The 27706-nt window shown below is 34.5% G+C and overlaps 1 protein-coding gene across 1 annotated transcript; it reads right to left on the minus strand.

The window, feature by feature from the left end:
- Positions 1-319: 319 nt before the first annotated feature.
- On the minus strand, positions 320-27098 carry C/EBP (chorion specific C/EBP). Its single transcript, XM_073091984.1, has 2 exons — positions 26113-27098; positions 320-3264 (listed from the first exon to the last, which is right to left on the minus strand). Exon 1 carries the CDS (start codon positions 26953-26955, stop codon positions 26119-26121), a length of 837 nt encoding a protein of 278 aa, XP_072948085.1. The 5' UTR covers positions 26956-27098; the 3' UTR covers positions 320-3264; positions 26113-26118.
- Positions 27099-27706: the final 608 nt, after the last annotated feature.

Here is a 27706-nt window from a genome sequence, read left to right on the forward strand (position 1 = left end):
AATTGTTAACTTGACAATGCTGATAGCATCTCACTGTCGTGAAAATGATGTTAGGGATGTTAAGCACGAAATTTGTCATAATTTAAATAATTTCGGAAAAGATGAAAATTGTATTATAACTAGATTTGTTTTTATACAGTAGCGACTACAGATGTACTATAGTTAACGTAACCAAGAAGTAGGCATGTGGGTTTCCTCAAGAAGAATGTGTACATTCTTAAAGCAAATGCATTCATTCAGAGATTTAATGCTTCTCTGATCATCAACAAAATTCATATGTATGTTAGGCGTTTTTAGGAGGATAATTAAAAAACAAATGTTTATTTTAAATAGGTATTTATTACATTTAATTGCACCTATAACATCAATATTATACGGTTTTCTAACCGTTTAATTCTAGCTTTTTATTGACAGAAAAACATTCAGGCCACTAATATTGTTCCCCGAGAAAGATTGAGTGAAGCAAAATATACATAACATAAAATAAAATTATACATAACGTAAAATCATTGTTAGACCATGATTGTGGTAAGTCTTTGGCTCTGAGAAGATATATAGAAAGAATTTCTTTTATAGCACCATTTGGAACGTAGATAAACGAATATAATTTATTATATAAAAAATCAACAATTATACATAAAAAACAAAATGCTTAGGAAAAGTGCAAAGAAATGAAACTTAGTTTCTTAATGGCCTTCTACATTTTGTGCGCGAAACGCAGCTATCAGTTCTTATACATTAGACATAGATTATACAACAGATAAAACACCATCGAAATTTTACTTATACTTTTGTATACATAAGTAGTGAAAATATATTCCATTACAATGTTCTCTCTTACATTTATTTATACAGATATGATTTATAAAATAATAAGAAAATTTAATTAAAACGGGACGGAGTTGTGAAGCGATTATATCTATAGTGTTAAATGATATCTGCACATCAAAACATTCATACATTGACACAGCGAAAATGTATAATTGTAGAATTTAATATATAAAATAATATTTGTATTTTTACTTAAAAATAAGGCGCGTGTATATTACGATTTGTTAAATTGTTGAATTCAAATTATATAAATTTTAATAAAATATTTATTATTTATACCGAAATAAATTTAGTGATGATTTATTGAGTGTATAATTGTATTTGTAAATTTTGTTGTTGATGTGTAGATGTCATTGCTCTTATATTCATTATATATTGTAGGATCCATATGGTAACTATATGTTTCGAGACCCGTTTTACTATGACTACCAACCCTAATGCTTCATATACAATTATTGTATTAAACATTATGTAAATTAATTCCTACTTGTATGAAGTTACAGACTATTTCATTCATTATTTGCAACTGTTGGCATTTTTTATATAAAATGCTTTGTAAATATGTATTTTGATTTTTAAAACGTCTATTATTTTTTATGTGTAAGATAAAATCTATTAATTTATTAATATTTAAGCAGATTATTGTATATTTGGATGCCTATACACAATAATTGTTTTACAATAATATTTGTAAAGTTAATCAACAACTTACGTGAATGAAATGATCTATACGTATGTTCAACAACATTAGGGTTGGCACTCTTTAGTTACAAATAATTATTTTACTTTTACTGTAATAAAAATATTCTGTTTTAGCAGCCTTAAACCCGTGCTTGTGGCATCTATAATAATTAAGTAGCTTAAACCACCGACTTTTCAATTTCCTTGTACTTCCCACCCGGCAGTGCCCATAACAGACCGTGTATAAATTCTAACGTAATGTAACTTCAGATACCATAAACTTAATTAGCAGACAGGAAAATTAACAAAAACTCAATAAAAGGTACATTTTAGGAATAAACTTTTTATCGTCAACAAAAATAATTATTATTTAATAATATCCCATAGCATAACCCTATTCGCTTAGCGGTAAATTATAATTTTGTTATGTACAATTTATATAAAATAAAAAGCTTAGTTGCTTTAATAAAAACGTCTAGGAAACAATAATTTATAAATAGTTTTTTTCGAAACGATAAAAATGACATTAAATGTATACTTAAAATTATACCTATTTTATAAATTATACATTTCCATTTTGCTTATCGTTTAGACGTTTTCACGAACTAATTCATCGGTCAAAATAGAAGAGTATGAAAGGGCATAATCTATGCAAAATTCAATTAAATTTAAATAAGTTGATGAAATATGAAAATAATAAATGGTAATGAAAGAGAGAAGAAAGAAATAATTTAAATAACAAAAACATTTTTCATTGATTATTTGACCCTTTCTGACTTTTCGTTCAAAATAGGTTTTCTAAGTAGTCAATTAGACATCAATACATTAACCTACAACATTCAATTAATTAATATTTCAAAATTATATACAACCAATTTACACAATAATTACATTATAAACTAAGAATATACTCTATATTTTACAAAAAAAGAAATTAAGTTGTAAGTTAATCAATCATGTATTAATGAAAATACGTACATTCATTTATTCTTCAAAAAACGACATATTCCATATTGACATTCATTTCAACATGTTGATATAGATATACATTTTGAGTCAAGCAAAAACCGACTATTTTTGAAAAATTCTTATCCACTATCCAACGCTGTTGACATTTGGAGGATAGTGGTCCTGATCTTCTTATTGATCCTCAATATATTCCAAATATCGAGGCTCCCATCAGTGGGACAGTTTCTTAGTTTGATAATTGTATCAAAAATATATTCTATTGCATTTAGGAGAGATCCACTCATAACTCATTCATAAAACACATTTCCCAAAACACAATTGGCAGTGATAAAAAACAAATTTTCAAAAAAACTCATACTAGCATTTTCTTTACAACATCTAGATATCGATCCTACTGTATAAAACAGGTATACAAGTCGCTTATATGTATATTATAATAACATCAATTTAGCGTCTAATGTCTTAGCAAAAATATGAGAGTAACATTGAAAAATGTTGCCATAAAATATTTTGTTTAAATTATCTTCATTTATTGTCAAATGTATCCTAAAAGCAAATCCGGCTGCTATATCTGAGATCACATCTTTGCAGCCAGAATCCGCCATATAAGGGTGGTGTATAAGTCTTAACTATCCGTGTATATTTATATAAAAGTAAACAGTAAAAATCACAAAGTAATAATTTTGCTAACTATCCTTAAGTTAGAAGAGGCATCACTTATTATGTATAGTCAATGCACGTATCACACGATCTCCACACACCGTTGCTCGATGCTGGTACGATCTGAAACAACAAAAAATAAATTTAATTATACATTATACATTTGACTTATTTTATAAATCAGTCACATCACTAGTATGTCGCTTGTAAAATTTATTTAGTTCGTCGAAAAAACCTCAGAAATTAAATTAAAATTAAATTTTATATTATATAACTGTAATGTGTAAATTGGATTTTACATTGTTTTATTAGCGTGAAATTATGTTATTTAAATATTTAAGCACTGATCTCAATAAGTACATACATATTTTATTAAATTATAATTACGTAACTATGAGGCACAGTGTTACTTGTTTTTAGTCGTACACAGTTTTTGAATTCGTAAACTAAGAGTGAGAGAGAGTTTATAAATTTCGTTTGGATATTGCTTTTTGAGCGAGACATGTAAAATATATTTCCACCATTACAACTGACAAACAATTAAATATATAAATGCTTGATATGTTTATTACGGTAATTTGAAAAGAACGGGTTAACACTACGTGTTTACTACAGACACAAAGTGCACATAATTACAACTAACGTTGTAAATTGCAAAATCTGTGAATGGCTGAATATCGAATAATAAGCACAAAATAAAATCCGGCACAAAAAAATAAAAATAAAAATTTAAATTTCGATTCCACATAAAAAGCGAACAATTTTCTTTGTTCCTCGCATCTATTCTTTATTCAAATTACATTTCAAACGAGCTTGTTTCCAAACTGACTTTTTGCGTCTCCGGAACGCCGATTGGTCCGAAGTGTGTCAGCACTTAAGAAATATTACGTCAAGCACGGAAGTAGTGCGACCGACTTTCACAGGTTATGTAATTCCGAATTGAGATTGCATAACAGCCCCAAAGACCTAATGTCCCACTGAGGGTGTTACGTCATGAATTTTGGCGGTTAAAGTTGAATGTTAGTGGAAGTAGCGCGTGAGAAGTGGCTAATTACATTAGTGTTCGCACGGCGGTGCCGCGACCGATATTGTTGATAAGCGCTCGATTTTACTTTTTGTGAAATATTCTATACTAAGCAGACTATGCAATTATCCACCAAAGATGGTATACATTCTTAAATGCAGTTCGTTTGATGGAAAGTATCAATTGCCGCCCAAAGACGTTTTTTCTACATACGATATGCGACATACTCAAGGTCGGCAACAGAAGTATTGACTCAACCTCCTGTCGTGAGAGACTAAAAAGAAGCTTCCGCGGTTGCGGACGACAATAGTGTTAGCTCGAAACGCCCATCTAGCAACTCTGGGAAGTAAGCCGGTATTTGTGGTCCGATACCATAGTACTGATAGTACACACCACACGTTGTGGCGAGCGTCGTGTTCACCTGGATGAAGCCTGGGCAACGCGTTTGAAGGACCGATTGCGTTCTTTAGAGATCCCAAAGTCCTCTACAGAGCGCCGAAGACGGCCACTATTTAATACGGTAATAATCCCACATAACCCACGTGTCGCTTCCACGGCAAAGGGTACCTTTTGAAGTTTGACCCTGCTACTATAAGGTAGAAATAGGTATGACACCGATTCCTCTACAATTGAACCAGCGTACTTTGGATACTGCCTACAAAATTTTGTAGTTCGGTTAAGAACTACAAAAGCCACGATGTTATACCCTGACAACCTTTATAGTGCAAAAGGCGGACTTAATGGTAAATAGCATTTTCTACCAGTCAACCTTAAGGATGTACAGAAATAAATTGAAGACATTTTATTCAACATTTAATTGTAGCGACCATATTAAAGTCATTCGATATTTTAGATGCAGTGATATGCTCACGGCATATAATCTCATATTTGTATCATCCCATTATTCTATGGCCTCAAGGATTTGTGAAAGTACTTCAAATACTAGATTATTTATAATTATGATGGTATTATATGATCGTGCATCAATTCTGCTTAAGAATTAGTGTGACCTCGTTTAAAGTTTTGAGAAAATGTTACGTACTAACGAATGAAATGAGCGTAATGCCTACTAATTGTACTACCACGAATATAAAATAGTAATTGTAATGTTTATTTATAAGTAACTTTCGTGTTTACCTACTATTTTGTAAAAAATGTTTGTACCAATTCAGTTTATGTAAGTTAATACTAATGGCAAATTCCTTTACTATTAAAGTTTCAAATTATTTTACGAAAATTTAGACATAAAACTTTAGTTTTTGGTTTAAATCGCAACATTTAATGTTTGCATTTTTTGTTATTAAAAAACAAAACGAAATGTCATAAAAACAACAATTTTTCAAAATTCGATTCATATTGAAAATGATATCAAACTACCAGGCGCCTATAAAACACAGAATATTTACAGAAAAAACTTGAATTCGGTAATAATTTAATCTCTAAAAACATTTTTAATGCATCCAAAGTACCAGGGGCCCATAAAAGAGAGTAGCTAAACTAGTCTACAGCGTTGTCGCTGCAGTGCATCGGGTCATAAAAAAATCACAGAGGAGGTCAACGACCTGCGCGCCCGAAACTGTATGGGCAATGCACTCATGCGCAGCTTAGCGGGAGCGACAAGTCTTGATGGTTTATTTTTGTACAATTAATTTTTCTATTCGCTCTTTGTAATTTATACCTCTTATTTTTTATTAGTCGCTAGTAGCTTAGTACATATATTTTAGCAAGTTGAAAGATACTTATGTTATTATTGGAGTTTACGATTCTAAAGCAGATGACAGAAAAGATAATAACTGTAATTAACTTTAAGTAGATTTAGAGTCTAATAGGACCAGCCCAGGTTGACCCGTAGGTCAGGACTAAGTTACAATGCCTCATATGTTTATTGGACTACTGCGTCTGATGAACCCTCATGGAGGAGCGTTAACTATGCTAGTACCATGGTAAGAGGGCCTGGGTTCGAACCCCAGCTAGACACCTAAATGCCTTAGATTGCTGTTCTAAGAGTTCACTACGTCAGTTCTTAGAACTGTTATCAGTTCTGTTACTGTTTCTTGTAGAGTAGGGTTTAATTGTTGTAAGTAACATCGTTTACTCCTAGTGAATCTCGCCCGAAAAAGAGATGTCTTTTTATATGCACTGAAGTGGAAATTATCCGAAAATTCGGACGAATTTCCGAAACTTCGGATGAAATTGCGAACCTTCGGATGGAATTCCGAAACTTCGGATAAAATTCCGAAAGTTTAGAGTAAACAGCGAAGCTTAAACGAAAACAAAATGCTTACACTCACAGCTACACACTAGGATTTCCTGTGTCATGGGTGCCATGCACACACACAAAGACAAATACGCAAACACCCAGACCCAGAATTGAAATCGAAATTCATTATTCAGATATCTAGGATCAGGGATCGAACCCGAATCAGACTGGTAAGTGACCACTTCGCCACGCGAGTCGTCTAAAGACTAAGCTCCGTTTCGATCCCAAATACAAACAAACTATAAAAAATCAAATAATTAAATATGTACTTGTATATTAGAATAAATAATACAGCTATTAATAACCTACATATAACTGCATAATTGCATGTCAACGGTTAATGACAGTAAACAAACAAGCCGAAATGAATCACGCTGAAAAAACAAGGTTATTAGCATTTTGAACGGTGCGCGGAAAAACTGATGTAAGTATTGTATTGACATTTTCGTGTGCTCTACTTTTCAAGTAAAGTTTGTCATATAGTCCGCGCAAAACTGCTAGTCCGCTCTGAATATAGAGATGAATCGCGTCGATTGTATGACTACACCTGCTCGCAACAACTTCAGAGCGGACTAGCAGTTAGGCGCGGAATATACACACATTAAAAAAAAATCACTTAATATGGAATATAATGTAATATAGTCATTTAATTTTATAAAAACCGATATAAATATATTAGGTGGTACGGAGACATAGTAAAATAGGCTATGACATGGGGCTTATTTTATATATGCTGCGATGGGAGCCACAATAAGTAGAATTTAATCTATTTTAGGTTGATCCTAAATGTCCAATGGACCCGGTCTATATTGTCAAAAGAACTGCAAACACATTAGTTCAAATTCGTATAAAATACTATTAGTCTAAACTCGGGTTTTAGTACCATTAACGAATAGATAACAAGACACCGGGAACAGCCAGATCCAATACGGAAATTTAAAATTCGTCATTTGGACTTATTCGGAAATCGAACCTAGACCTTTGATCCGATTATGCTGATTTCTATAACTTGCGTTATTACGAAAAGATGCGTCAATAAAAATAAATTAATATTTGTCCCTAAAAAGTATGTGTAAGTATAAAATATTATTTTTTGCGTTACCTACTTTTGCCTCTAAGCAACCATCGCGTACTTATCAATGACGCGTAGGAATTTTATAGAAAATTCTATTGTGAAGTATTTAATATGACTATTTTAATTTTGTTTCTTAATATTATAAGAACGAGAAGTAACTTTGTTACAGTTTTACAGATAAACTGCTTAACTGATTTTAATGAGCTTTAATATGAGACGATTTAAACTTTCAGCAAAAATATAGGCTGCTTTTTCAAAATCAGGCTGGAATAAGGATTGAATCCTGTGACTTAGAAGTTAGAAATATAAAAAGAGTATTTAAGTTAAGTTAAATCTATAAAAAAACGAATATAATTTTGTTCCTTACGGAAAACGTGGCACCTACGACGTACCTAAAACAATCTTAGCGTGGGTGTATAAGTGTAGAATGCGTTATTTTAACAAGAGAAATATTCCAAAAAAAACCCCGATTGCTTATTGATATATCCTTTGTCACTCCCACAATTTAAAGGAATCCTATGACACATGAAGCAGTTTAGGCTGCAAAAGAATGATGTACATACATACATCCATACTTACATACATACTTACACACATGCATGTACTATAAAAACATTACACTTCGCTGTCATATATAATTATACATATACTAGCTGACCCGGCAAACCTTGTGTTGCCATATAAATAAAAAATGCTAAGGGTGAACAACCCTTATCACGTAGGGGTATGAAAAATAGATAGTAGACGATTCTCAGACCTACTAAATATGCATATAAAATTTGGTGAAAATCGGTAAAGCCGTTTCGGAAGAGTACGGTAACTAACACTGTGACACGAGAATTTTATATATAAAATTTATTTCATTAAAGTCTGTTTTTTCCCCAATCCCCCAAAAACCTAAATACCAGTTATTTCATAACTATGCCAGTTAACAAGGTAACCTTCAGATACAAGCGATCCACCCGGCGTTACGTAAACATTAATGACATTGCATTTCGTTTCAGATTGACGTAATCTCGAATGTGGGACGAATTAATAAAAAACTGAGAAGTGAAAGTGCGCGCGCGCATGTTACTGTCATTTGAGCGGCAGCCGTCGAAGCGAGCGGACGTGTTGGTGGCACAAACATGCCTTAATAAATACAAAATAAACAAAATATTAAATACTGAATGTTTACAGTTTTTTTGGATGCGAACAAAGAATGAACTCGAACACCCCGACCTAGACAAATCTTAAATTTGTCATTTAGTTTTGACCCGGAATCAAACCCTGAACGCATTATAATTTGGTATGATGACCGGTCCGCCACACAGTTCGTCAATACTTTTAAAATATATAGGCTTTTCTTACTCAGTTTCGAAGGTGGCATCACCGCCACACTTTTTTCTGACTAATAACAACAGTGTTAAATGAAGCTGTATTCTGGTTTGAAGAGTCGTGTTAGGTTGATATACTTATTCGAGACATTCCAGCTTAGTCCTTAGGGGTAGCGGCGTATTTGTAGCCGACCTCAGGTAGGAATCTAATCTTATCTAGATTTAATTACATATGTCCATGGGCGGCAGTGGCCACTTACCATCAAGTACATGCTAGTCTGCTACTCCTAAATGATTAAAAAGTGCAACCAATATATTGGTTATTATAAATGTAGAATTAACGGTGATTTAGAGATAAGACAAATTAATAAATTATTCATAGACCTAACTACAAACTGAATACTAATTGCCTATTTCCTACGTAGGCCGAAATGTTAGATGTGCCGTAAATAACACGACTTGCAATCTATCTTATCTTCTATTTATATCTTATTTCTATAAATAAGTAAAATTTATTGTCTATTTCTGAATTCTTAAGATTACAATCTAGGGTTAAGGATAGTTTGATATTTACAAACTATATAAGTAATAGTAATAAATTGGACTTGTAGTCTAATAATTTGTTCGAAATATATGTCGAACCTCAATCAATTCGAGATGGTGTCAGAATGAAACGGGATGAAAGATTTGGTATGAAAATCCTAATAATATCTGCTCTATACAGCCCTATATAATTAATCTTTAGAAGGTACCACTCCACGGGACTAAGTTAGAACGCTTCGGATAAGTATGTCTCCCTGCTGTGTTTAGCTATGAAGGGTAGTACCCTTCACAGCTAAACACAGCAGCGCTTAACACTGCTGTTATTAGGTAGACATTTTAAAGGTGGTAGAACCCTTTCTGGTTTGACTCCGAAGGCACCACCGCCACACCTATTTCTGTCTAATAAGAGCAGTGTTAAGCGCTGTTGTGTTCCTATTTGAAGGGTGTGGTAAGAGAGACATACGTATCGGAGGCGTTGCATCTTAGTCCTAAGGGGTATACGCATATCCCGCTCCATATATTTCATCTTTTAAAACAGCATGTTAATTACTGAAATAACACAAAAGTATGATGTTGATAAAGACAGACAGATCTGTTTATTGCCATAAATAGAGCGATGATTCATTATCGTTACTATGTCCTTAACATGAATCATTCTGTAGTAACAGTATATATGTACTCGTAACTATGTATGTAGATAATTTAAACGTGGTAGAACCCTTTTTGGTTCGACTCTGATGGCACCACCGCCACACCTATATTTGACTAGTAACAGCAGTGTTAGGCGCTGCTGTGTTCAGGGAGACATACTTAAAGCGTTTCAGTTTAGTCCTCAAGAGTTGCGACGCATCTGTGACCGACTACAGGTAGGGATATCTAATCTTATTTGGGGTTGATTACAGATGTCCATGAGCGGCAGTAGTCACTTACCATCAGGTCTGCATGCTCGTCTGCTACTCCTATATTACAAAAAACTATTGTCCAACCATAAGCCTTTTAAAGTCAACTGGACTTCTCTATTTAGTATGAGTTTTTTCGTTTGGTCGAAAACGGTCACTGTGTACGTTGTCGCTCACACAGCGCCTCGTGGACTGTATCTGAACTAACAGTTCGTAGTAAAGTTGCAAAAACGGAACAAATAACGTCAAAATTAAAGTTAGAAACTCGGCCTCTTAGGGGTCCGAGTTTCATCTCAGGCACTGATTTTTAGGTCAGGCCTTATTTTCAGAACTTTCTGGTGTGTAAGTTTTACTCATGACATTATTTTTTTACTGTTTAACTGATAATTAGTTTCTAATATGCACATAACTTCGAAAAAATCGAACCCGGGACCCCGTACAGCCCGCTATTCATATCACAAACTACAAAACCAGTCTAGATTATATGAAAAAATACTGAATGAATCAAACCTTAGAGGATATTGAACCTACCACGTGGTTTAGAATGACATACAAAAAATAACTTAATAATGAATGAAGAAATACGCTACGAACTACGATACTTGATAATGTGATAAGTGTTATCTAGTGTGTAACTAGTTAAATATTTATAGGTTGTTTGTTATTGTAAATATGTATTTTAAAGATGGTAGAATCCGCGATTCGAGTCCGGCGGCACCACTGCCACACCTATTTCTGCCTAATAACAGTACTGTTAAGCGCTGTGTTCTGGTTTGACGGGTGTGGTAATGGAGACAATCAAATCAAATCAAATTATTTTTTTAAATTCAAAATAGGTTCTTTACAGAGCACTTTTTGAATGTCAATAAAACTACCACCACTTCACAAGGTGTTTCGTTATGGAGAAGAAGCGGCGAAAGAAACTCCACATAACACACATCTTTTAAGAAAATGTTTTTTACAATGTTAAACTTAACCTAATGGTACATGTGGAGCTGGAATTACTTCAGACCACACCGTTTTGTCAGTCAAATAATCACTTAGTTTACAGTACGCTTTTTACATAGAATTTGTTTAACGACATGTTTGAACTTTTTTCTGTGAGATTCAAAATGTGGTCGGGTATTTCACTGTAGTAGCGAATACAGTTACCCATGAAAGATCTAGCCACCTTTACCATACTTTTCCGAGGCGTTCCAGCTTGGTCCCTAGAGATAGCGTCGCGTTTGTGGCCAATCTCAGGTATGAATTAAAGGGCCGTCGTTTATTGTAGAGTCAATATAACTTACAACAGCAGTGTAGCGCCGCTGTTCAGGATTTAAGGTTGTTACTATACAAAATCATGCGATACTACAAGATGGGGGGGCATACGACTAGTTTTGAGTATATAAAATTTGAATTTAATAATAGAGAATGCCTGGAATTGAACCCAGAACCCCAGAAAATTCGGAATCTTAATATACATTTTTTTTTAAGTAATAAGAAGAATAATTCTTAAAGTAGTTGATACACAAACAAAGCCAGTAACAAAGCATGTACCTTCAACCAATCGAAGAGGCATCTTGATGACAATCAATATCTTGTTTGTTTGTTTGTCACGATAACGTTTGTGTGTCACTGTTATCTACACGCCCTAAATACTACAAGTGTCTGTGGAATTTTTATATTTATATATACATCAAATCCTAGACAGACAGCTCCGATTTTTAGGTTGTTATCAACTCATCACTGTCCCACTGCTGGGGACGGGTCCCTTCTCAAAATAAGAAGGATTAAACCATACGTAACGCACTTTTTTATAACTTTCTCTTAAGTGTGCAAGTTCACGATGTTTTCTTTCACTCCATAAATCCAACTCCATAAATGCAATTCCATAAATCCAACTCCATAAATCCAATTCCATAATCCAACTCCATAAATCCAATTCCATAATCCAACTCCATAAATCCAACTCCATAAATCCAACTCCATATATCCAACTCCATAAATCCAACTCGATAAATCCAACTCCATAAATCCATAAATAAATACGATTACTATCTGGATCTAACTTATCATAATTTTGCATTGTAATGTACACTTCAAACTTCAGCTTAATCGGTTAATCTACTTTACGTAAAAATCTAGTTATGTCATGCCAACTAGTTTGATTACCCATTCTATTAACAGCCTAGTCTTTTTACTTAATAGTAGCTACCGTTCAAGTGGCTTCCCAATTATCCAGCCATAGCATCTCATAAATATCTAGCTTAAAACTGTTGTTATTAGGCAGGAATAGGTGCGATGAACTTCCTGAGTAGAACCCTTTATTCGCTAATGAAATAAAAAATCAAATTAAATCAAAATTTCTTCGACATCTCCCACGTGCGCAACGCCCCACGTGCCAAAAACGTGTTTGCGAAATCGTAATCGTTAAAGGAAAAACAAAAAGTTTTCTACCAAAATATGCGGAAAGGTCTGGACGAAATTTCGCAATATTCGTTTTCGTATTTCGAAAAAAATATATATTTGTAAAGATGTTTTGTTTTGGTGGAACGGTGTGGCCGGCTGACTTGCTCGGTCTTAGTCGTCAGGTGTAGGAACGTGTCTCTTTGACTTTATATACAACCCTTGTTTATTAGTATGGAGTTAGTGACAGATGTCCATGGGCAGCAGTAGCCATTTACCATCAGGTGGACTGCATGCCGTCTGCACCTCCTATATTATAAAAAAAAATTACAGACATTGTTGTGGCGGTGGTGCTTCCGGAGTCTCAAGCATCTTCAAAGCTCTTAAACACTTACCTATACCTTAATAATGTAGCAATTATTTTCAAACGAGCCGTGCCTTCCGCCTCGTGATACAACTTGCCGGCAGCAACGTGACTCAAACTTTGAAACTTTGGACTCCTTTCAAACTTTTCAACGTCAATTAGCTACGTTTTTGTAATAAATAATTTGCATTTTTATAGCTTTTCCTGTTGCGAATGATTTTCTTATTTCGAGACGATTGTGTAGTTATATTTATCGTTTTCAAAGAACTTTTACTAAAAACTTTACTACTTTTACTTTTACTAATCAAGTCTTAAAAATAAAAAGACATTTTTACCCTTAATATGAGTGTTTACGTTTTTACAAAAATGACTTTTTTTTTGTATTTGTTTATGCATTTCCAATCAGTTCTGGTACAGTCCGCTAGGGACGCTGATTGCAAATACGTAAACTAATATAAAAACAATATTTTTTGTAGAAACGTTAAAACTCATACTAAGGGTACTTATTTGACAGTTTATCATATGACTAAATTGGAATGTTTCGAATGTGTCCTTCCCAAGTCTCTCAACAACACAGTAGCGCTTAACTCTGCTGTTATTAGAAATAGGTGTGGCAGTGGTGCCGCTGGAGTTGAACCACAAAGGGTTCAACCACCTGCAAGTTAAAAAGGTCCCAAGCGTAGACTTAATGTTTAAACCTATTTTATTTTTATTTGAAGGAATTATAATTATGTAAAATGAGTATAGTAATTATGTAAAGTGAGAATAGATAATATCATAAACGCGTCATTCATTATAATTAATATTTAAATTTGTCGCGTTTGAATCACTGAGATAAAGCATACAGGATGAGTGATATATGTTACTATACATATATGTAACATTACTCGTATGACTATGATCATATATATTTATCTGGTAATCTAATTTTGTTACATTAAGACCTTGAAATTACTATAACTAATGTTAGTTACGTTAAACTTACTTATAACTGTTTCGCTACTGGGCTCTACTATCTTCTTAATTAAGGGTTTAGGGAATTACAATTGTTTAAATGTCAATTGGTAGACTTCGTATTTAATATATTTAAGTATATTAGTGATAGCCAGCGGTTAAGAAACTCGGCCTCTCTATCGAGGGGTCCGAGGTTAAAATCCCAGGCACCTCTGATTTTTCAAAAATATGTGCGTATTAGAAATTAATTATCATATGCTAAGTGAAGGAAAACATCGTAAGGAAACCTGCGTACCTGAGAGATTTATAAAAAATATCTCAAAGGTATGTGAAGTCTACCAATACGCACTTGGCCAGCGCGGTAGACTCATCCTACCCATTATGAGAGAAGACCCGTGCCCAGCAGTGGGCCAGTAATGGATTGATGATGATGATGATGATGATATTTAAGTATGGAAAAAAATCAGGTGTGTAGTTTTTCTTGAAATTCAAAATAAGTAAAGTACTCTACATTATTATTATATCAAACTTATATAATCAGCCATTTATGGAAATAGTTACACTTGTTCAAATGTCAACTCATTTGAAAGCTTTATGAAAAGGTCTCAGGTTTGCTTATCTTTCAAAATAAATAAAGTGTTTTACATTATTATTATTATTATTATTATTCTAAACTTGCGTAAGCAGCCAGCAAGAAACAGAAATAGAGCCATTCAGAAATCTGACTGACCGAGGAGAGAACCCGGAATATTTTGCGTGGTAGGTCATTGTAACCACTACGCCATGTGGCAATCATATCCCAGATTTGTATCAACTAAGTATATTTTAAAGGTGGTAGAACTCTCAGTGGTTCGACTCCGGCTGCACCATCGTCACACCTATTTCTGCCTAATAACAGTGTTAAACGTTGCAGTGCTGTGGTTTGAAGGGTGTAATGAGGGAGACATACTTTTTAGGCATTCCAGCTTAGTCCTCAGGGGAAACGCATCTGTGGTCGACCTTAGGTAGGAATCTAATCTTATGTAGGGTTGATTACAGCACTTGTACATTCTAAAACTTGTACATAAGAATAATTTACTCATATCCATATGTAGTAACACATAAATAAAATCGATCTATCAGTCTTACGAAATTAATATTTGAAAGCTAACATTATAACGAGCCCTTATTCCAAAAAATAGAGCACTATATACCATTCAAAAACTACAAGTACTTCAAAGTGTACAGATAGAATCTTGACGATGTCTTCGTGGCCTGCGTAGTGCGTTTCGTATGTACTATAACCAACCATTTTGAAATTAACTGGAAAAACGCGGAATTTGTCATAATATAAAATATCCTTAGTTTTGCTAAAATGTGTATCTTTTACCGAATTTCAGTTTTTTTTTTTTATAATATAGGAGTAGTAGACGAGAATGCAGTCCACTGATGGTAAGTGGCTACTGCCGCCCATGGACATTTGTTATCTGGTAATCAACCCCAGATACTGATTCCTACCTGAGGTCGGCCACAGATGTGCCGCTGCTCCTGAGGACTAAGCTGGAACAAATCGGAAAAGTATGTCTTCCTTACCACAACCCTCAAACCAAAACACAGCGTTTAAGGCTGCTGTTGTGAAGAAAAAATAGATGATAATATAAACACATTTGCATTACATTACAGTATTACAGAAAAGTCATCATCAACCCATTAATGTCGCGTGTCTCATGATGAGAACGATTAGGCTAAAACCAAATCTTTTAAAGTAAATTATGCTAGAAAATACAATTGTACTAACTTGAAGGATCTGGAATTTATTTGCAAAAATGTTGGCCACCTTATTCAGCTAGTTGGATGATCATGAGAATTTTTAGCTGCAATACCCTTTACAATGTACTACGATTAATAGGGGTTTTGTTGGATTTGTTATATTTGTACTATTGTCTTGAAGGTAGTAGAACCCTTTGTGGGTCGACTCCGGCGACTTTTAATTTTAAATTTTAATACTTTTAATTTTAAATTTTATCCATAAATTCTATTTTTTGTTTTCTGAGTAAAAAGGAATCTTATCAAATAATTTGGGTGAATTTCATAGAATTAATTTCTTGTTTTATTTGTGGCCAATTTTACTACTAATACGAGAATATAGTTGCGTGGACTACGATCTTGTCGCTTAAACTACTGAGTTGTTTATTTCGCTGTCGCTTGAGCGACGCATTTGTTTTTTGGGACCGACAAACGACACACGTTCGATTTTATTCGAAAAATCTTTCAACAGTCATTTGTTTACGCATAAGCTACTAAATAGTCGCCGAGCAAGTATTGACAGTCGCTTTTACTACGACAATCGCTCAAGCTAGCAGTTGCTGATGCGATAGTTAAAAAGCAATCAGTATTTGCATTGATTGTATCATGTTTATACCGCTCATATGAAAAAGCAAAAAACTAAAGACATATCAAAACTCTAAGATAAATGGAACATATTCTATGACAATTTTAATCAAAAATATATTTATATGTACATAATTCAATAAAAGAGACGGATAGATGGCGTAGGCGTAGTAACTAAGGTATCATAGAGAACCCTGAACATAATAGACACTTCAATTTATTTACGTACGAAAAGTACCAGGCACGCATAAACACGAAGAAATTCGGAACACGACCTACCTCAAAGAGCGAAGTACTTAAACTTAACCACTATTTTTTATAAACGGTCGTCCTCTTTAAAGATGAGTTACACAACGCAGGCGCGGCGTCACAGATTTCCCCGGACACCGCCGAAACTTTCCAACGCGCTCCTGGGGACCGCGGTATACAATAGCTCACTATGATTTTATTTATTATTTTTTTGCCAAATAATTTATGACATGTTTTTTTATGATTATTAAAATTAGATTAGATTTATTTATTGAATGTATTCAAGAATGTAGAATACAAAGATGATTACAGTAAGGCAGATAGATTCTGCCATTGCAATGGTGCAAAACCATGTGAAATTTAAAATTTAAGATTCATATAAGAAATTTATTAAATCTTATTTAAATACTGATTATAACTTCATTTTTTTAAATATTAAAAATATATAATTAACAATAAGTAAATAAATAGTTTAAATAGGTATTATTATAAGCTCTAGTAATATGTCGTAGTATGAAGAAACTTCAAAAATGTTATACGATAAATACGTAATAAATTTTAAAATATGTGTATATATATATTTAATTATTTGTACAAATACTTTAATATTATATTTAAAAAATGTGGAAGTTGACAAAACAAATATAACATTACGTATACAAACACACAGATAAAGTATCGCTAATAAGTATTAAGTTTTGTCTATAAAAATATTAAATAAGACATAATAAATTTTACAGTGTCATATGAAATGTAGTAGCAATGTATTGGCAGTGTACTAGATTTGCTATTTAGACAAGAAAATCGCCACATCTTTGTGAAGATCATAATAAATATTGACATATGACAGTAAGTGCTACCACATTCTAGTGTTGAGCGACGAGCGTATCTTTCGCAATATGTAGTAGTATATTGTACATTGCAATATCTTTTAATTAATAATAGTAATGACAGATTTAATTAGCTGGAGAATAGGTAATTGACGTATTATGTGTAAAAACATATGTACTGGTATAATATTATTTTATATGTGTATATAAAAAAATAGTTGTACTCAGTAGAGTACAACTATTTTTTTTGTTACAACTAGTGTTTTTATGCTTATTGTAGAAGCACGGCTTTGTAATGTGACTTCTGACTTCAGCGAATTTTAATATGTAGTTATGTTTTCAAGAAGGACAAAAAGAGTTTCACCTTTTTTATATAGAGACCACAGTTTATTTTTTAAGTATTTTTTAAGAAATCTTTCCTATATCTTAGAATTCACTTATTAAGAAGTGAAGTGAGTATGTGTAAAATTTATCTATATAATAAAATAACCAAAGAGAAACCCTTAAAATTTTCTCAATTTCCTAATATCACCTTATTAATCTAATTATTTTCTGCACGACAGTAAACTTCCAGTGTATTCCAGTAGCGGACAGTCGACACACATAGCGTTGCGAAACGCCGCGCGCCGTCCGGCACCGCGGTCACCACTGCACTGGTGTTGTTCGTCTGTTTGACGCGTTACGATGTTTATAAACAGACAATAATATAGAAAGACGAATAAAATTAAATATACAATGCTAATAATTGTAGTGTTGTATCTTTCATTAATTATTGTAATTAAATAAATTATTTATGGATTTTTGTTACTATTACAAATACATTAAATCTACCAATAGTTTAACTAAGTTACTGACAACTAATTAACGGAACGTTTATAATGTATTAGTTATTAATATTGTAATAAATAAAGTGTATATTGTTAAAATAACATTGCGATAGGACAATTTTTAAATAATTTCAAAAAAAATGTTGGCAATAATATAGCTTAAAAATTGTTAATTCTGTGAACTTGTCTTCTAATAGTAGTTCTGATGTAACGTAATGTTTCTATTCACGAAATTATAAAACAGTGAAAGGGTTCTTTTATAAATTACTACTTTAAGTACTTTAAACCCAAAACAAACTCTGAAACTGTCAAAACTTCAAAAAAAATAAGACGCAAGCATTCTAATTTTAAAATTTACGCTAAGCATTTTGACCATAATAAATATTCATGCCATTTAAAACAATAACGCAGTCGCGCATAACGCGGTCCAAAACACAAAAGGCATATTAACGAAAAAAAGTGAAAGTGTGTTCGCTCACCCACACACACTCACGCACAACAACATTTAAACGTATATTGTTTGGATATCTGTTTGTAGTGTACCTTATTCGGTACTTTAGTATTAGAAATTCATATTCTTGCTTTTATATAAAGGAAGAAAATCTTTGAAAAGTTTTACAGATGGTAGGATACTTAGTGGTTCGACTCCGGAGGTATCACCGTTGCATATATTTCTGCGTAACTACAGTGTTAAGCGCTGTGTTCTACTTTGAAGGGTGGTAAAGGAGATATACTAATCCGACGCGTTCCAACATAGTCCTAAATGTAGAACCAATCTGTGGCCAACTTCAGTTAGGACATTAATTCTGTCTAAAGTTGATTGAAAAGACGGTTACTGTACATTACTAGGCATGGGTCTACTTTCTGACCCCAAATAACGACTTTCGTAAACTTTAGGAGACCCTGTAGAGTTTAAAAAAAAAGTTATAAATGGCCAGCACGGTGGATTATTACCTAAACCAATGATGATACCCAAGAGTGGAACTGAAATGAGTTTTTTTATAATATGGGAGTAGCAGACGAGCATGCAGTACACCTGATGGTAAGTGGCTACTGCCGCCCATGGACATCTGTAATCAACCTCAGATGCGCCGCAGATGCAGTCGGCCACAGATGCGCCGCTACCCCTGAGGACTACTGGAACGCCTCGGAAAAGTATGTCTCCCTTACCACAAACGTTGACGTTTCAATAAGATAAATTATATTATAGTAATAATTGAATGTACATTTTTACTGTCCTTTTGTTGTTTATTTTTTTGTGAAATGTTTCTTTCTTTCTTTCTTTCTTTCAAATTAGACTAAAGTTGAATGTTGCTCATCATTGAAGCCATTATTTAAGACAAGCCTAATAGCATTTGAAAGGTTAAAGCCTAGTACTTTCTCTTGTCTGTTGCAAATCAAAATTGAAAACGTTTTTCAAGGTCAATATTGATGATTGACAGATCCACTTTTAATTAAATTGATTTAGCGAAAAAACAGATTGTAAAGTATGTGAGGTCTACAAACACATTTGGTCAGCGCGGTGGACTATGACCTAATCTTTCTCATTCTGAGAGGAGACCCGTGCCAAGCAGTGGGTGTAATAGATTAACGACAATTTGGTGAAATGTAGTCATTGGAGTCCTATCTGAGATTGGCCGCATATCTGAGGATTAACGCCCGCTATTAATATCTAATCCTTTCAATGTTTTCTACCAAAGTGCGTAATTTAACAATTTCTAATACGCAGGTTAAATGCCAATTTTTGTAGGTGAAACAAAAAATAGATTGGTTATTAATAACGGAAACAAATTAGTCGTAAGTCTCTATAGTACCCCGTTAATTAGAATGTTATACTATTCTAGCCTATCTGTTCTACTCTCACGAAGGAATATCAAACTTACGTTTTAACATATTGTTGAAATTAATACAGAAAATATTACGTGAAATATAAATATTTCGCGAACAAATCGTGAGAAAAAAAGGGAAAACCCTTTGACAATTTTTACACAATGGCTAAACGATTTGTTAAAATGATTCATTCTGATTAAACTGTTACAAATTTGGTGCCTTTTCACGATGGAGAAGTTGCTACCCCACAAAGTAAGATTTAGTTTTACACAAAGAACCCCCCGGACATAAAAAAAAATTGGCACCCAAAGGTAACATTTCAATAGAGATGTATTCATAATTATCCGAGTGGATTCATATTTTTTTCGTTTTGGACAATGCAATTGCATTTTTATTTTGTTAAACATAGAACTTTATTTGAAGGATTTGGTCACGCAAAAGGTTACGGGTTCGATTCTCACGCGTCTATCCAAGCCATAGTTTTGATAGTTGTTGCAATAAGTTTTCGCACTAATCTTCTAAATCCTCTTAAATCAAAACCAACATTTAATAAAAGACAAAAGAAAGAGACAGTGCATATTTCCATTAACCATCCAGTGAGCGAGAAAGGGACAGAACATTCCATTGTTCCTTAGAAACACGAAGGTGAAATAGTTAAAATCAACAAGTCAATCGGAAGCTTATAAGTAGGGCGCGAAGCGAAAATATTATAAAACCGCAAACGATTCTCGCCTCTACACTATAGTAATACGGGTTATAACCGCGTGTTTGGTCCGCAGCGAAAATGAAAGTTATGAACGATTCGCATTCGAATTTGAATACAAAATTCACGAGTCTCATAATGTTGTACGTTTGTATGGTTTCGTTGTCACGTGTTTGGCTTTTGCTAAAACTCAGCAGTCTAGTGATTCGGATCCAAAGTCCGAATCCTAGATGATTTTAAAATTAAGTGTGTCATCGAAGTCATAAACCATATCCCATTAGTACTCTGCTGGACACAGGTCTCAAAGTGGAACATTATTGAGTTGATTTTTCAATAATTTGGCATGCTTGGCCAGATATTGATCCTATTTCCTATTTTACACTTACTGACTTACTCCCCAAAACTTTAAACTCTAAATTTACGTATTAATTTCATTATAAGGTGGTAGAATCCTTTTTGAGTCGACTCCGACGGCAGCACCGCCACACCTATTTCTACCTAATAACAGCAGTGTTAACCGCTGCTGTGTTCTAGTTTTTAGACCAGCAATTGACTTTAAATGCTAATGGATGATACATAAATATGTAAGTACAAGTGTATATCCATTTTTAATTCCATAATGTCGCTATCATCCATATTAAATATAAATTTATCAATAGTGTGGGTTGTGAGAGCATAACATACAAATATGATAATTTATGTAACATCAATCTACTTAATAAAACTTACTGGCTTAGTACGAACGACGACTTTTTTATAATATAGAAGTAGCAGATGAGTAGGAACTCCACCTTATAATATATGGTAACTTTTAGTCCGCGCCAAACTGCATGTCCGCTCTGAAGTTGTTGCGAGCAGGTGTAGTCATACAATTTGCTATGGCGACGCGATTCATTTCTATATTCAGAGCAGTTTTACGCGGACTCTACCTATCAACGTAAGGTAAGAATGGGTCTACCTGACGCCAATAAAAGATGCTTTGCCACTCATGAGGACTAATATGGTCGCGATATGTAAGTAAACCACCATCTACGCGACGACCCGCGTTGCGGAGCGGTCACCATACCGATCTGACGCGCAGAGGGTCCTGGATTCGATCCCCGGCCAGACAGATATCTAAATGAATTTAGACGTGTGTCTGGTACTGGGTGTTTGTGTATTTGTCTGTGTGTGTATGGCACCCACGACACAGGGAATCTTACTGTGGGGCTGTGAATATAGAAAGCGTTTAAGAGTACTCCACCCACCGAAATTGATGTGATGGTACCGCTGTAGTCGAATTATACTCTGACTTTACCTTAAGTTCAAAAACCTCATCGTCCTTTAAACTTCAAATCACATTCCTTTTAACCAAACGCCAATTTCCAAAACCAAACAATAAACTTAATATTACGAAAAGAATTTCTAATTCGAAACATTAAACTTTTTATAGCTCTACTACGTAATAGCGACTCTATTAAGAATAAGACGAGCAAAGTAATTGAATTAAAAATGAAAACATATCCATTCAATAATTCCCCAAACGCCAATTTCCACCAAAACCAAACAATAAACATAATTACGAAAAGAATTTCTAATTCGAAACATTAAACTTTTTATAGCTCTACACGTAATAGCGACTCTATTCCTTTGGAATAAGGAGGGCACAATTGGCTGCATGTCTCGGGTCACGTTGTCAAACGAAGCGTAAACATTTAGGTCATTTACACACGATGCATGCGCGTAAAGAATACGTTTAACAATTAATGTTTTAAGTGTTTATTTACTGAAATGCCGTTATATTTGCATTTTTTCGGTAGTAAAGGGTGTAAGGGAGGCCTTCTTCCTAAAATTACGGCTATACTTTGGTCGTTACTTTTTTATTATAATTATAAGAGTGGGGAGGAGTAGGTACGTGAGCGTGCAGTTCACATGATGACAATAGAGTGTACATAGACTACAAAAACTTTTTGATGTGAAACATCTATAGCCGCACGTAAAACCGATTTCTGGCGTGGCGACGCATACCGTGGCGACGCTATACGATGGTATATATATACAGTCTATATGCAGTAGTGTGAACGGTGTGGCGACGCGTCGCCATGCGCAATCGAATTCAATAAATAGTCATCGTTATCTGGAAAAAAATCGTAATATTTTATTTTATCATTATGACATATTTAGTTCCTATCACAATATGTTCTTTTCTGCATATTACTTTTACAAAATTATGTCGATGTTTCACATCTGCCAGGCGTCCCGTGACGGCTCACATTTTTTTTTATAAGGGTCAATGGTGCAGGACAAAATATGACACCTCTACGAAAAAACAAAATATGTAGGCTACGTTTCAACCGAACCTCATTAGTAAAATCCCCCCTAAACTAAAACCAGACCTTAATAGTTACCTTTTATCCATATAAACGAAAGGATACTCTCTTCTGACTAATCATTTCAGAGCCTAAGCTTGGTTAAATAACTGAAAAATATTCATTTTATGACGTAAACCCACTAAGAATTTTTTTTTTGGTAATCCACCCCTAAGGACTTAAATAGGGGATTATTTTTGTAACCTACGCGTACAAAGTCACGAGCAACAAGTACTATGATATAAGTAGAGTTCAAGTGTATAGAGGTATTGCTTAATCATTACTGCATATTATGGTGACTCTACCTTTGTTTTATAGAAGTCACGTGTGAGTAGTATAAACAACTTATATAAAACTACTCTGAAAGTATTCCATACTAGCTGTGCCCTGCGGTTTTATATGCGTTTAAAAATAATACTCGCGAGATTTCATGTTTTTTTTTGTGTGAAACCCTAATTATTTTTCCAATTAAGAGTAGCCTATGACTAATCCTTATAAACTTAGCTACTTGATAGTGAAAATCCTCTCAAAATCGGTTCACACGTTTTAGAGATTACTCGGAACAAATAGAAAGACAGACAGACACACAAAATGACAAACAAATAATTATCGTGTTAAGAGTGTGTAACAGTAATTATCGTGTTAACAATAACAATTTTTGTGTCAATAAAGTTAAAGTTATAAAGTTATAAATAAGTAAAGATATACAATTCGAGCCTACATGAAATCATAGTGTTGTTAGTGAGAGCTAAGTACGCACCGTGTCTTTGATGTCACCTCTTAGCTCTGAAAGACAAAGTCTTACGATAGTTTTGATTTCAGTCTAGATTATTACCAAAGAAAGAAATTTTAAAATTGGTAGTAGGCATAAACTGTAAAATTCCGATCTTTGGTAGGCAATTTGATAGGTTGATTATTAACAACCGTTAATTTACTTGATCTATGAACGTTTACAACACGTGCTCAGAAAACTTACACGTGCTTGTCTTATTATTAAATATCTCATTCATAATCTATTAAATATGCAGTCACTGAATTTCTCTGTGTAGTCATAACTATAAAGTTAAGTGACATGCCGTGCTCCAGAGTTGGATGGGTGATCCCTATATATATGCATATTTTAGTAGCAAACAAGCATGCAGTCCACCTGGTGGTAAGTGGCTACTGCAGCCCATTGGTATCTGTAATTAACCCCAGGTAATATTCCTTCCTGAGGTCGGTCATAGATGTGTACCCCTGAGGACTAAGCAATAACGCCTCGGAAAAATATTTCTCCCTTACTACGCCCAGAAAACAGCTTAACAATGTTGTTATGAGGCAGAAATAGGTGTGGCGGTGGTGCCGCCGGAGTCGAACCACAATGTTCTACCACCTTCGATGCTGTGGATAATTGGTAGACATTGCTATTGCTAAAAAATAGTTCTCAAAGGTCCGTTAAGCTTACCAATTCGCATTTGGCCAACGCGGTGGACTATGGCCTAACCCTTCTCATTCTGAGAGGAGACGCTGCCCAGCAGTGGGACAGTAATGGGTTGACGACGTCATTGCTTTAGTGAACGCTTATCATTAAAACAATTGTAAATAAATGAGTTCAAAATTAATCATTAACTAATAATTACTACAGGTGATTTAGTATTAACGATGATTAACTATTTTAAATTAACTTCGCCAAAGTCATATAATTATGGTTGAATAATTATAATTTAAAGATTACTCATTTGAGTGAAAGTTTTGTAATATGCCATCGGCTTACTAGATCAATGGCCTGAGGGTGGGAGTTCGATTCCCGTTGAGATAAGATAAGCTAGAGCAATGTATGATAATGATGAGTTGTTAAGTTTTATCCACGTGCATTTTTTTATAATATTTATATTTATTTTCAATTAATTACTATTTTATGATTAAAAAATAAAAATAAATAAAGATAATTAATAAAATAAAGGATTTGTTACAATAATGCATAAGTAATATGAAAAGTTCGGAGTTCGATCCCAGACCAGGTAATTCGAAATAATGGATTTAAATATCGATTTGAGTCTGGGTGTTTCAGGATTTATCTTTGTGTTTATAGCATCCACAAAGGAGGAAATGATTGTATGAGTCACATTTTTCTTGTAAAAATATTAAATTTATGTGTTTGACTTTAAAATAACATTATTATTGTCTTAGTAAAATATATAAAGAAATACGTAATAATAATTAATTAGGTGAAAGTATTGAACAATATTTAAGTCATAATTATTGAAATATAACTCTATCAATGGACAATGACTAAAGAGGAAAACTAGCGAACGCGATATGACCTACTTTTTAACTCTTTAAGTTAACGTTATGCAATGGTAAAGTTCCTAAAATACGCAGTAATTAAAGCAATCCAAGGAATCCGTAGAGTTCAAGTAAACATTAAAGTTATAAAAAGAGAGCCGAAATAAATATTAAATTTAAACACATTTATTTATGACTGCAAAAGTGACTCTAGGTAAAGTCAATAAATATGAGTATTAATATAAAATAAATTAAGTAAGTACATAAAAAGGTACGTAACTCTATGTTAGTAATAGAATTTTTTCAAAATAAAAAATACTAATGAAGAAAAAAGCACCTAACTTAGCAAATTGGTAATTAATTAATAGTTAATTGCCCCAAATCTGGCTATAATTCTCTCTGAACGAAAATAATTTTGTGTAACTTTAAATTACTTTTTAACTTTTTTTCAGACATCTTTTACAATACGTCAAAACGTGAACAGAAATCACTGTATATTATGTACATTTCTCGCTACATTTTAGTCATAAAACGAAATGCAAGTGCACTTACAGTTATCGAAATAACATAACCGGTCAAGTACTTACTACAATATCATTCTACAACCAAAACAATATGCTATTTAAGTAACCACGTGTACCGTTTATTTACATTTTTACGAACGCAAATCCGACATGCAACATTGCGTAATAAGCCCTTTAACACACACACATCACACACACTCACCTATGGTCAGAGCGTATGGTCGTTCCCATGGGGAGCGCCCAGTTGTAGCATCGAACGGCATAGCTCCGTGATCTCCGGATGATTCAAGTTGATCAGATGCACGTACATTTGCTTGTGGAGGCTCAGCTCCCCTGACACCGCTTCTAGCCTCTTCAGCAACGCTTCCTTCTCTCTCAACAGTGTCTTCACCTTTTCCTCCACCTCCCTGGAGCGCACTTTGGCTTTTTCGCGGGATTTTCGCACGGCTATGTTGTTGCGTTCCCGTCGCCTCCTGTACTCGTCTGTGCCTTTGTCTATAACCTTCCCGGAGGACCGTCGCGGTGGCGCCGGCTTGTGCTTCAACAGCGGAGGAAGCAACGGCGCCCCCAGCGGTGGTAAGGGCGTAAAGCCGCCACCGTAGGGCCCGCTCACGCCGACTGGCGGCTGCGGATTATATTGCCCAGTGTACTGAGCGCACGACACCGATCTCCGGAAGTCGTGCGGTTCTTGCGGCTCCTCTTTTATTGGTGGTGCTTGTTCGTGCGAATTTGTCTGCACTGGAGCGGCGTACGACGCCCCAGAGTGCACCGGCTGGGGCATGTACGCCAGTGTGGTCCTCGCGAAGGGCCTGTTCTGTGGCGATCGTCCCCCAGGAAGAATCTCCTGGAAGAGCGCCATCGTCTCCTCCCCCCGGAACTGGTCCTCGATGAGGTGCTGCAAATCCAAGCTGATCTCCTGGCCATTGAGCTCGTCTAAGTCCGGAGGCGGGAAAGGGGTACGTTTGTCTTCCGCCGCCTTCTTGAGGTCTGGTTGGGGCGGCGGCTGGGGTGCTGCGGCTGCGTCGTACATCTGAGGGGACTCCATACCGCCCGGGCCGATCGGCCCAGCGGTGCCGGCGCGGGTCTCCACTTCAGGGCACTGCGATCACTAAAGCACATGCACCGTCGCGTGGCAACACTCGCGGGGCGGAGACGTGCGTTCGCTCCGGCGGTCGGGCGCGGACTGGCGCAGCGCGCGAGGCAAGGTTGCCCGGAAGGAAACTGAAGCTGAAAGTTTGCGAGTAAAAGTTTTTGTTAAGGCGCGCGCACACGTGAAAATGCCGAGATAGAGACGCTGATTGATACTGTTTGGATAAGAATGCGGTTTGCTTCAATGCAATGTAAGAGGGATTATAATTATGCGCGCGTCCTAATTACTGTAGCTACGATTTTTACGCCTACTATTTGGTCACTACTGTGTACGTACTGTTGTTATTATTTAAACAAAAAATATTACTTCACTTTTTTGTATAACGCGCTATTAATTTTAAACACAGTAAATAATTTAAGTTTCTAGTAGAGTTCTCTGCATTTGATTTAATTAATATTTATGAAATTATTTATTTTATATTAACAAAAATTTTAATAAAAATGTAATATAATACCACTTGGAGAATGAAAAACCGCTGTAAAAGTAACTTGAAAATAAGTAGATAAAAATGTAGAGATTCCGTACCTATGTTAATATATGTTTTTGAATAAGTGGAATGGCTTTAATTGGTATAAGTTAAAAAAAAAGTTTTAATGTATTAAAAATTTACAATTTTAGCCGGATTCGAATCTGTGATATTTCGAAA

Source organism: Epargyreus clarus, unplaced genomic scaffold (genome assembly GCF_041222505.1).
Source record: "Epargyreus clarus isolate Ecla_fem2 unplaced genomic scaffold, WU_Ecla_fem_2.2 ptg000035l, whole genome shotgun sequence".
NCBI classification, from domain to species: domain Eukaryota; kingdom Metazoa; phylum Arthropoda; class Insecta; order Lepidoptera; family Hesperiidae; genus Epargyreus; species Epargyreus clarus.

Bases quoted from the DNA above. Each gene is read 5' to 3' on its own strand.
- C/EBP (XM_073091984.1), bottom strand. From the start codon at position 26,955: ATGGAGTCCCCTCAGATGTACGACGCAGCCGCAGCACCCCAGCCGCCG.